Source organism: Cetorhinus maximus, chromosome 1 (assembly GCF_964194155.1).
Source record: "Cetorhinus maximus chromosome 1, sCetMax3.hap1.1, whole genome shotgun sequence".
Taxonomy (NCBI): Eukaryota; Metazoa; Chordata; class Chondrichthyes; order Lamniformes; family Cetorhinidae; genus Cetorhinus; species Cetorhinus maximus.
Window position 1 is genome coordinate 132,891,478 of NC_135879.1, and position 12,938 is coordinate 132,904,415.

At 44.2% G+C, this 12,938-nt stretch overlaps 1 protein-coding gene across 15 annotated transcripts in view; it reads left to right on the forward strand.

The window, feature by feature from the left end:
- The first annotated feature begins 635 nt into the window (after positions 1-635).
- The window catches only part of LOC144683641 (LIM and calponin homology domains-containing protein 1-like), a 485,528-nt gene continuing 473,225 nt past the window's right edge, over positions 636-12,938 (forward strand). For 10 of the 15 annotated variants that reach the window (XM_078546886.1, XM_078546926.1, XM_078546934.1 and 7 more), the window contains exon 1: positions 636-878. In XM_078546886.1, the coding sequence (XP_078403012.1) occupies positions 780-878 (99 nt within the window). In that variant the 5' untranslated portion in view covers positions 636-779. The remainder of the gene's footprint in view (positions 879-12,938) is intronic. The other 5 variants (XM_078546967.1, XM_078546975.1, XM_078546993.1 and 2 more) reach the window with 4 other exon arrangements.

A 12,938-nucleotide genomic window follows, 5' to 3' on the forward strand; every position in this document is an offset into this window, starting at 1 on the left:
CTCTCTCTCACACACAGCTCACCTCTCCCTCTCTCTCTCTCACACACACACAGCTCACCTCTCCCCTCTCTCTCACACACAGCTCACCTCTCCCTCTCTCACACAGCTCACCTCTCCCTCTCTCTCACACACACACAGCTCACCTCTCCCCTCTCTCACACACACACAGCTCACCTCTCCCCTCTCTCACACACACACACACACAACTCACCTCTCCCCTCTCTCTCTCTCACACACACAGCTCACCTCTCCCTCTCTCTCACACACACAGCTCACCTCTCCCCTCTCTCTCATATACACAGTTCACCTCTCCCTCTCTCTCTCTCACACACACACACACAGGTCACAGCAAGTGATGAAAACGGCGGCGTTTCGCCGCCCGGGAGAAGCTCCGTCCTCTTTTAAATCTCATTGAGTATTTCTCTCATCGGGTTTCATGACATACAACATCCTGCCTGACTGCATGAGCTAAAAGTCCTGCTGGTAGAGCCATCCCTCTAGGTGTCAGAGGTGGTGGTGGCCCTGGATTTGTATTGGATACTCCACGCTGGATTTGCCATGTTTATTTTTAGCACTGGTTCAGTGTGCAGCGCCGATCTACACCAGATCTGATCAGCACAGCACAAGTTAAGGGGGGGTGGGGGGGACGGGGACTCACACAGGAATCGCGGCTAGCAACCCTCTTAAAAAAAATCAACTGAGGAGCTGAGAGCAGCGTGTTCCTAGGATCTGTCTAATTCTAATTCAGTCGGAGTGCCTTGAGGACTGCAGGGTTGGAAATGGCCAGTCCCAACGCCAAAGACGTGGACTGGGGAGAGAATCAGCAGCAAGACTTCGGTCCAGGGCCAGCTTTCACCGAAGCTCAACACTGGATAGAAGTAAGTTGATGGGTCTGCATTTGAAGTGGACGTTAAGTGGCCATTGGGATGGTCACGATCTATTTTGAAAAGCCTTCTCCCGTTCTATGTGCCCGAAATAAAATGCATACTTGTACCAAGGCAGCTGCAAAAACATCGGAAACGCATCGAGTAAAAACCGCTGCTGGCTGTGGGTTTGTGGCAAGTTTAGTAGAAACCGCGATTTCAAGTGCACTATTTGAAACAAAATCCTGCCGGTAACCTTGAGTCAGGAGAAGGGTCTTCACATTTGTTGCAATGGAGCCCTTTACTAATGTTACCCTGACAGAGATCTCACTGACTGACAGCAAGTGCAAGTTAGAGAGAGAGAGAGAGGAGCTCGGATGCATGCGGCATTTCGATGATATTTTGGGTGTTCTGCCTCCAGCACCGTCAGCAGCTGACAAATAAGCAGGCTGCTTGCAGTTGTCAGAGACAGGCACTTGCAATGTACTCCCTTTTCGTACAGTAGCAAATCGAGCGGGCAGTGTTTGCAACCAATGGGCCAATTTTACAGTCAGTGCACTATATCTCCCACAAAGCGGTAAGATTTAGCACCCGTGATATACTGGTGCTTAAATCCTTTAAGGTGATGTTGCCGGGGGGTGGCGGGGGGTGAGAGCTGCCTACATTGTTGGTGATGGAACGGAGTGTGCAATAACTGAGGCTCCGGGCCAAGTCTGGTGGATTTGCCGCAGACTGAGGTATCTGCAGGACCAGGGGGTGTCGGTGCACTTTGGCGGTCACCGATTACTTCTGCAGTTGAGGATGAAAGTACGACGACAGGAGGAGGAGGAGGAGATGGGCGGGCGGGTTGCTCCCCACCCCCGGGCTGGTGACTTACAGGCCGAGCGTAATGAGCCATTAAAGCCTGTTTTGGAGTTTGCCATTGAAAAGCCTGGAGAAGTTTCCCTGACCCGCCCACTCGAATGTGTTGGACCTCCCTTGAAAACGAGCCCAGGGCAGGCCTGTAGGCAAGTTTCAGAATTTCACATTGAGACAAGTCAATGGAAGATAATATGTTATATATATATCACTCCAAATAGAAACTGTTCTCTCCCATTGCTTCTAAATGCATATTTATTAAATAATTGACACAATTTAACGCGTTACTTAAAGGCGCATTCATGTCAAGGCGAGCAATCTTGCAATGAGTAAATGTGTACACTTTGTAACTGCAAATATCTTATATCTTATATCTGCCCGTGCACGTGAAAGCTTAATAAAAAATCGTGCCACGTCCATGCCAAAACTTTGCACTCCAGCAGTGTTAGCATTTGTTAAATCACATCTTTAGAAGGTGGTCTATTAGTGAACTGCTTTAAGGCCAATCTTTGTTTTCTATTCTATTTCTCAGCGTGAGTCATAAAGAAATGCAACATTGTAGTTACATTTCAGACTTGTGATTAAGAGAAAACTGGCTGTTTTCAACTGTAAGACTTGGTTCAGTGATAGGATTTTCACCTCAGAGTCACAAGGTGAGAGGAGGACAAGCCCACCTCTAGAAACATGAGTGTATCAGCTAGATGGAAATGTAATGCAGTACTGAGGGAATCCTGCACTGTTAGAAGTACTGTCTTTTGAACGAGATGTTAAACTGAGGCCTATTTTGCCTCTAGGTGGCATTATTTGAAACATAGCAGGGGAGTTCTCACAATATCCTTGCAATGGGGGAAACAGGGAATTTTTTTGTGCAGTCTGACCTGCCTGGTATTCTTCCACAAATCCTCCCCTTCCAAACATGTCAACAGCATCAACAACTCGTGTTTATATAGTTAGTTCATATGGCTCAGTTCAACTTGGAGAATTTACACTGGAAAACCCATTTGTATGAGTGATAGTGCTGGGGTAACATTAATTAATGTAGGATAACTGGCGTAAAGTTTTATGAGAATCTACGTACCATCATGAAAAAAAGAAATGACCAAAAAACAGCCCAAAGTTACTTATTTTTCTATTCTGTGCCATTAAACAAACTACCTTAGTTCTTTGCAATCCTGGACTCTTGGGGGTTGGGGGGTTGGTGGTGAGGGGGGTTGTCAGTTTCATGGATTGTTCAACAGTTTTCAGAAGCAGTGTCATTTTTGTAATGTCTATAGCAACAAGACAAGGATACAACGGAAGTATTTAAACTCAAAACACATAAGAGACTGCAGAAAGCACTTAAACCTTATCTCTTGCACTCATATGCTGGGCTCTCTCTTGGCTGAGAACAGGAATTTTCTTGGCATTCACAATACTTCATGGATGCCCAGTTTTGGGCTGCTAGATCTGCCCTAGTCACTGTCACTTAGAACAGTGATAGTGCCATACTGCACAATGGCACATGTTCTTACAGTGAAAATCCCACAGGCAGCCTAAGTGTCTTGCTTTTTTGAGGAAGGGCTCATACTGCTCTATATCTACTTGTATGATAGTGTGACCTAAAGTGTAATGCCCCTTGTGACCCAAGTGGGGTATTTCTGTCTTATATATTTGCTTTTTCAATAGAAGATGGATCTAACAAACACTTTAAACAACTGTTAATATTAATTTTTAAAAAATATATTTTTCTTTTCCCACCTATTTCCATTATTTTTAAATGTATTTCCATGCGTTGTTTTATCTCTACCTTTTAGCCTATTTTGATCCCTTCCCCCCACCCCACCCCCACTAGGGCTATCTGTCACTTGCTTGTCCAGCTTTCTACCCTTAATGTCATAATTAGCACATTCCTTAGCTAATATCACCACTGTCAACACCCCTTTGTCGTTTTGTCTATGACATATTTGGCAATCTCTTCTTTGCCTCCACCTAACTCTGGCCCTCTATCCAGCTCTACCTGTCCTACCCCCCTCAACCTGCTTATACTTCACCTCATTTCCATAATTCTTAGTTCTGATGCAGAGTCATACGGACTCGAAACATTAACTGTATTCCTCTCCACAGATGCTGTCAGACCTGCTGAGTTTTTCCAGCTATTTTTGTTTTTGTTTCAGATTACCAGCATCCGCAGTATTCTGCTTTTATGTTAATATGAATTGCTAAGTTGCTTTATTTCACATTGCGTGAACATACAGAACAATAGTTATAATCAGATTCACTTAGTTCAAACAGGCTATTCTATCTTTGCATAATGATGCAAAACATAAAACACACCACGCTTCCCTAAATCATTGGATAATTTTGCTTGATTTAAATGACAGGGCCCAAATTTAACATTGATGTCGGCATTTTATGGGTCCAAACCGGGCACAGTGATAACCAGTTTAGAGTGACAGAGGCCTGTGGCCGATCTGCATAGGCATTTCAGGCGTTGCAAAGTTGGTCATGGCCAAGTTTCAACTAGTATTTTTAGGTCATGAGCAGCCTTGCCAATGTTAATTCAAGGGATTGCTGAAGGTGAGTCAAAAATGGCACCTGTATGTAAGGAGTATAGTTTCTGGAGGAGTTGAGAGAAGCTGGAGTCCTCCCCAAAACAACTGTGAGCTGCTGCTAACCCCCCCTTGCTGCCCCGCCATAATTGCCATCTTTCCCTTTGGACACATCTGTGCACCTTAGCATGGAGCAAGATTGATAAGGCTCTGATAGGCATGCTGCATCAGACAAGTGGATTGGTGCCCAATCTTACCCGAATTAATATAAGGCACAAGGATAAATTTAGGGAAGTCTTTGGGTCTCTGGCACCCCACCGGAATTGTGCTCAGTTTCAGGTGCAAATAAATTTAGGGACTGGTATCTTGTAACAAGCCTCCAACCTTTCTAGCTTCTTCACCTCAGTAAAAACTCCCCTGGCCTTCCCTTTGACTCAGCCTGACTGTCCTTGCCGCCTTTGCTACACTTCTTCCTGCTCCTACAGGAAGCTGGGGCTTGGTTCCTGACATCCCTCTTCTGTCGAAGGGGTGGCCAGAAAAGATGCTAATAAAACCTGCCATTGTGCCCCCTCCCTTTGAAAACAGTTTAATGACATAGTCAATAGGAAGGGACTTCCTATTCCCCTACCGTGCCAGTGTTTGTTGGAGCTCCTTCGCTGAGGTGACAACTTATCCATTATTCTTGATTGTCTTGAGTAAATGTATCAGTGCCTGACTTTAATTCTCCAAATGTCAGTGGCCTTCCTTGTTAACTTGTGAAAATGCACTTTGTTTTATAAACAACATTTAAATGTACATTTTTTTCCGAATAATTATTGTGGAAAAATAATCAGGAAACATGGCAAATACATTTTTATATTGATATTTTTATTTTGAGTACAGGAGCAAGGATATCTTACTGCAGCTGTACAGGGACTTGGTGAGACCACACCTGAAGTACTGTGTGCAGTTTTGGTCTCCTTACCTAAGAAAGGATATACTTGCAATAAAGGGAGTGGAGCGAAGGTTCACCAGACTGCTTCCTGGGATGCAGGAATGTCGTATGAGGAGAGATTGGGTCAACCAGGCCTATATTCACTGGAGTTTAGAAGAATGAGAGGGGATCTCACTGAAACATATAAAATTCTGACAGGTTTGGACAGACTGGATACAGGGATGATGTTTCCTCTGGCTGAGAGTGGGGGTGGGGGGAGGTCTAGAACAAGGTGTCACAGTCTCAGGATACAGGGTAGACCATTTAGGACTGAGAGGAGGAGAAACTTCTTCACTCAGAGGGTGGTGAACCTGTGGAATTCTCTACCACAGAAGGCTGTGGAGGCCAAGTCACTGAATATATTTAAGAAAGAAATAGATAGATTTCTGAACTCTAAAGGCATCAAGGGGTATGGGGAGAAAGCGGGAATATGGTATTGAGATAGAGGATCTGCCATGATTGTATTGAATGGCGGAGCAGGCTCGAAGGGCGGAATGATCTACTCCTGCTCCTATTTTCTATGTTTCTATATACACAGTTCTTTGATCTGCTTCCTAGTAGAGGTATTGGCTGGAACTAAACTCTGGAACTTGCCATGTCACATTGTCTTTGGGGTGATTGATCCTGACACTGAAATTATAACATGAGTAAATACTAACATCCCTCACAGATTTACCAAACAATGACCAAAAGGTGATCAAAATTATTTGGAACCATGAGCATTTCTATTAGTCACAAGTGAATCAGCAAATAAGTGACACCTGAAAACATATCAATACCAACAATTTAGACAGTACTATCAGTCCTGACTGCATAATAATGCTAGTTTGGTTCTATGATCAAAGTAAAAAAATAAGTTAATCTACTTGTTTACAACTGGTCATCATCATGCAGACTAATTTCGGGTTGTTAAAAAGCTGACAACAAAAGTCAGAAATATCAGCTAATTCTGGATTTTCCTGACCCATGATTATATCAGCCTAATATGCAATGATTCTTCATAAAGAAAACAATAAACTCCCTCACTGATTCAGCTTGTTAAGGCAGCAAACTTAGCTGAGGATATAGATCAGGAAGGAAACAAGATCAGTTCCTGGTCTGTGCTGAGTTAACTGATATCAGGGCAGCACAAAGTGTCCATTTTAAAGGTCTAAACCAGACACATAAATTGGGATGTGTGTTCCTGAACTAGGGTACTGACTCCTGCTACTTATTGAGCATATGTATACAGTTGTCATATGAGCATAAAAATTGGGTTAGGCTGACATGGTAAAAAGACCTGCTGAGTATTTCCAGGTATTTTTATTTTTGTTTTGGTAAAAAGCCTGCTGGGTGTCGCTGTTTGGGCTCACAAATGGAGTATTGCCTTTTGGGTAAGGTGCTTGAGGGTGAACAGCACTTCTTTACTGTACCCCGCAATGGATCAACATCATCATGGGAGGAGGAGGGGAGAAGGTTAGTGGAAAAACAAGACAGAGTGTGTCAGAGTATATACTGGTATATATTTGGGGCAACATTCCATGTATGTACTGTTGGAAAGAAGCCGTACCCACTGTCAGCACCTTTTGGAAATCATGGGTGTGGTACTGCTGCTAGTGAGTGAGATTCTGCACCGTCAGCACACATTCAGAAAATTCTCCGTATTCTTTAAAAATACATTTGGGGTTGAATTTCCAAATGTGATTAGCAGTTTCATAATGGTACCATCATGGAAATGGATCATTCATGGGAGTAAATGCTTCGTGGAAATGAATCCTTCATATTAGTGCTATCTTAATTAGAACACTTGCTTATGTGCTGGTATCCTTCATGTGTGTCAGCCTTAGCTCAATGGTAGCTCTCTTATCTTAATCAGAAGGCTATGGAATCAAGCCAAACTCCAGTGACTTATGCATATTTGTTACAAAAGTGAGGGAATGCAGCACTGTCGGAGGTGCTATCTTACAAGCAGGATTTTAAACCAGGCCCGATCGGCCCTTGCAGGAGGCTGTAAGAGATCCTAGGCATTACTTTGGAAAGGAGCAAGAGGACATGTGCTGACCAACATTTGTTCCTCGATCAACATCACTAGAATGTTTATTTCATTGTGCTCGATGTAATCATGTTGCAAATTGGCTGCAAGTTTTACACTACATTGTCTGTGAAGCACTTTGAGACAGTGTGAAAGGTCTTATACCTGTATATATACAGGTTCTTACTTTCACACAAATTCATCACGCATGAGGATCAACCCTTCAGGGACTTGAATGCTTTAATTTTGGGTAATAAAACTCATAGCTTTATTCATTGGTGAAGTGAATGAACTTGCCCAAAGTGCAGAATTCAAGTCCGATAAAGCTGCAATATTACAAGGCCATTACTGATTTGCATTTTTCTTACAAGTTAGTCTTTTAACAAAATTGCACCTTTTTTGTGAGAACTTGAAAAGAAAATGTTTTCAGGCACGGAGGAAAGGGCAGGGGTGTGGGACTAATTGGATAGCTCTACCAAAGAGCAGGCACAGGCACAATGGGCCAAATGGTCTTCTTCTGTGCTGTTAGAATCTGTGATTTCCCTGGGTGTCACTGAGTGCTGGTCCCTCATGAGGGAAGTGACTCTTGCAATTTTCTTCGATCAGAGTAAAGTCTAATCTTTGCAACTGCCAGCTTGCCACTTCATCTCTTTCACCTTTTGGGATAGATAGCACCGCTGAGAATGCTACCTTCTTAAAAGAAAGAAAGATTTGCATTTATATAGCATATTTCACAAGTACCAGAAGTCCCAAAGCATTTTGGCTATATTTATTTGTGCTTTAACATGAGGGGGGGGGGCACTTCCTGCATACGTGCAGATGTCATGGCATGCCTGTGACATCGCGGACAGTGATGTCCCAGGCAGTTGCCAGCATCAAACACTGTAACTCCAAGTTAACTTGGATAATTTCAAGGAGTTTCCCATTGCAGGCACTGTCCCAGCTCACTGTTACCCTAAGAACTAGTAATTGGCGCATGGTTGCAAATATAAGAGTTTCATTAGCTTTTGAAAGTGTTTCACTGACAGCCCCTCACTGCTTCCCCTGCTCCCATCGCTGTTCTCCTCGCTTTCGCTGCCACTCTCCTCACTTCAACCGCTTCCCTTGCCACTTCCCGTTTCCCTCACCGCTTCCTGTTTCCCTCACCACTCCCTGTTTCCCTTGCCACTTCCCGTTTCCCTCGCCACTTCCTGTTTCCCTCACCACTCCCTGTTTCCCTTGCCACTTCCCGTTTCCCTTGCCACTTCCCATTTCCCTCATCATTTCCTGTTTCCCTCGCCATTTTCCATTTTCCTCTCCACTTCCCATTTCCCTCAGAACTTACTGTTTCCCTCTCCACTTCCCATTTCCCTCAGAACTTACTGTTTCCCTCGCCACTTCCCATTTCCCTTGCCACTTCCCATTTCTCTCACCACTTCCCGTTTCCCTTGCCACTTCCCATTTGCCTCGCCACTTCCCATTTCCCTCACCACTTACTGTTTCCCTCGCCACTTCCCGTTTCCCTTGCCACTTCCCATTTCTCTTTCCACTTCCCCTGTTTCCCTCGTCACTTGCCGTTTCCCTCGCCACTTCCCCGTTTCCCTCGTTGTTTCTTTATTTCCCTTGCCGCTTCCCCGGTTCCCTTGCCAGTTCCCTCACCACTTTCTCCACTCCCCTTGCTGTCCTCACATTTCACTGCTCCCTCCTGCTCCCCCCCACTCCTCTCACTGCTGGCACACTTCTGGAACGGATCATGGCAGGGGAAGTGTAGAGAATGGCAAGGGGAGTGCGGAAAGCTGCAGGTGAAGTGAGGAAGAGGTGGGGGGAAAGGGGAGAGTGGCAAAGGGAATGGAGAGAGCGGCAAGTGGAACAGGGAGAGTGACGAGGGGGACGGGGAGAGCGACAGGGGGAACGGGGAGAGCGGTGGGAGGAACGGGGAGAGTGACAAGGGGAACGAGGAGAGAGGCAAGGGGAATGGGGAGAGTGGCAAGGGGAATGGGGAGAGTGACAAGGGGAACAGGGAGAGAGGCAAGGGGAATGGGGAGAGTGGCAAGGGGAATGGGGGGGGAGGGACAAGGGCAATGGGGAGAGTGACAAGGGCAATGGAGAGAATGGTGATGGGAGCAGGAAGAATGGCCAGGGAACAGCGAGGAGAATGGGGAGAGCGGTGGGGAAGCGAGGAGAGCAGTGAGAGATGGGGGGATGTGGCAACTGAAGTTTCAGGATGCACAATGATGACGTAAATGGTTGGAGAAACCACGCATGCAGCGGCAGCCGGAGTGGGAGCTGACTTCCTGATTTCCTAATTCCCACTGGCGGGAGTTACAGTGAAGCACTTTACAGCATTTTATGTTAAAGTAAGTTGTGAATCTCCAACATTCATTTTTACTGTGGGTACTAGAATTGTACATTCAGCCCGATTACTCTCATCTTCCATGTGCTGTTTTCCTTGCTCTCTGACTGAGTACAATTCTTGGAGCAGAATTTCACGCCCCATGGGCAGGCACACGCCCGACCTAATCAGGCGGAAAATCGCGTGAGAAGACGTTGGGTGAGCGTCCCGATGTCGTCGTGTGCTCACGCGATATTTCACTCAGTGGGCGCGTGCAAAAGTCGGAAGCGTGGCCGCCAACAATTGAGAGGGCAATTAAGCCGATTAATAGCACAATTGACTCCGATTTTTCGTGGCCCGTCCAACCTTATGGTTGGCGGACGGGCGAATCAGCCAGGCGGCCTTTGCATCTTTCATCAAACCTCATCCATGGGCGGGATGAGATTTCCGTGATGAAATAAAATAAAAATACATTTCTGTAGACAGCATTTTTATCAGCTATATTTTCAGGTTATTGATTATGATGCATGGACACTTTTTTCAGCTTTTTAAACCTTTATTTCGGCTTTTTCAGACCTCCAGCTCCCTGAGGCAGCTGTCTGACTTCAGGGAGCTTTCTCGCAGCGCTCACCCGTGCCTGCGGTGATGTCATCGCCCACCCTCTTCCCGCACTCCCGTCCTGGCCGTGCTGAGCATTTCAGTGTGTGTTTCACCTTGGCTAGCCGTTAATTAGCCAGCCAGTGTGAAACCGTGATCGGGGGCCGATTGCTCCCAGGCCCGCCAAAGGGAAAATTCAGGCCTGGATCATCCTGCTTGATAACCTAAACTTCTGTTTCCACATCTAGCATCTGCACACTCGAGGACATTTAGTCTCCTGAACTAGCTTTAGATCTACCATGACCTCAACTTGGTGTATGGCTGCCATCTGAAGCTTTACCATGATCTGAAGCTTTACTATTACCTCTATTCTTGCGTGTTGTCTGTATATGACCGATTTTCCCACAGACATAGCACTTTGACTGGAAATAGGGGTATTTGAATGCCTGGCGGCTACCATGGCAACGGTAGCATCTAAATTTCTGACTCTGAGAATGTGAGCTTGGTTGTTGTGGCCTGGATCTCACTGAAACCTGGTGGATCACCCCAGCCAGCTCAGGAAAAGAACTCCCTTGCAAATTCCAACACTCTCTTTCCGCCACTTCCATAGCTGTGGCCTCATTGCAGACCCTCCTTCCATGTCAGGTTATGTTTTGCTCAAAAACTGGCCTGAATTTTATTGATCTTTCGGCCTCCTTTAGATTTCTAAGGTCGATTTTTAAGTTTGCACTATACCCATAGTGACAAGAGAGTTTCTTTAATTCGAGAATGTAATCTGCAGCAGCCTCACTTGGCAACTGCATTCTTTGATGGAATGCAACACTCAGTGCAATCTCATTCTTAATCATGCCATAAAATGAGTCCAGAATCTCATTAATTTCAGAATAGTCCATAGTACTGGGGTCTCGCTGGCAACATTGATTAGACACCACCTCAAAAGCATCTGGCCCCATCATTTACTTTATCCTCATCTTTATTTTGTTACGCTTTCAGCCAAATGGGTAACCTTCATTTAGAATTACACCAGTCCTCTTTGTTAGGGTTGAATTCCCCCATTGTCCCTAAGTGTGCCTTCAGTGCCATTTTTTCAATTACATACCATTGACTCACTGTGTGCCTGAATATGATGTGCACACAGAACAATTTTTCAAATTGCCCAGACTTCTTCAAGATGAACTTTGGGAGTTTCAAAAATGTGTCACAATGTTCTTCAGTCCTTAATTTCTCAAATGAAATGTAAAAGAAAGTTCCATCCCAGCCTCGTCATCATTTTCTGTTGTGTATTGCACTAAAACTAACACATGCTCTGCTGCAAACAGCCATCATTGAACTAACATTATTTACACCTCCCCAACAGAGAGGGCAACAGAGAGGACAAAAAAACAAAATGCTCAGTTCTTACAATGTACCACAGACGCACTCTTGCATTCCTTATTGATTTACCTGTTAGTAAAAAAAAAACTTGCTGGTGACTGAAAGGATTTTCTTTTACTGTGCACCTACATGGATGAGGGTAATAACCTAATCAGACAACCGAATATTTTATTCCACATATTTGCTGTGTCTGGTTGTGGTTTATTCCCTGTTCTTTATTTCTCCTTAAACAGCTGCGGGAACTACTTAACTGAATGGTGTGGGGCCCACTGGATAAATAACTTGAGGACATAGTTTACTGAACAATAAACTGCACCAGGACTACATAATGTACTTATACTATGGGGGCAATGGCAGCCTTTTCTTCGCAGTAAAATGAAAACTTCTCAAATTAGCAATATTTTGATTTATTCAGGGATGGTTATAAACAAAGAATACTTACATTTCTGCAATTTATAGCTTGCTGTTTCGAAAATTTGCAGGAAGTCTGTTTTTGCCAACAGAATATGAAAAGAACATGTCTCTTATTCAAAGATATATATGTCATTTAGCGATAGAGAGAGTCAATTCATTTCTCTTGCCACTTCCAATAAATTAGTTTCAAATGAATCTTTATAGGAGTGAAGTTGCTGCTGTATTTCTATAAACAAGTCTATAGCTTTTATAGGGCCAGTGAGAGGTTCAGAATAGCACTCATAATATGGGCAGGTTTGCAACTTTTGCTACTGGACAAATTATGAAACCTGTTAAATGTGGCTTGTCAACGATGGTAGAATGTGTTAAATGAGTAAGAAAAGGTTAGGCAAACTTTATTTGGTTAAGGAGAAAAACCATATGCCTTTTTTTCATGGTGAAATGGTACATGGTAATCAATGCACAAGTAATGTGTTTCAGTGCAAATTATATTGCATGGCTGGACAAAAAAATGGAGGTGTTGCTTCTTTAAGCAGAGTTTAGTAAACAATGTTTTTATTTGTCTGATGTTCAAATGTGGGACATACACAGAATTACATAGTATATATGTTAAATTACATGGAATATACATCGAATTACATAGAATATACCGCACTGAACCGGGTCACTCGGTGCAATCTGTTCATGCTGGTGTTTATGCTCCAATTGAACATCTCCCATCCTTCCTCAGCTAACTGGAACTCCCTCCCTAACAGCACTGTGGGCACACTTGTACTATGTGGACTGCAGTGGTTCAAAAAGGCAGCTCACCATCACCTTCTCAAGAGTAATTCGAGATAGGCAATAAATGCTGGCCTAGCCAGCAATGCCCACATCCCATGAAAGAATTAAAAAATTTCTATAAGCATAATCCTCTATTCTTTCTCCCTCATATGCTTATCTAGCCTCCCCTTAAATGAATCTATACTATTCATTTCAACTACTCCACGTGGTAGTGAATTCCGCATCC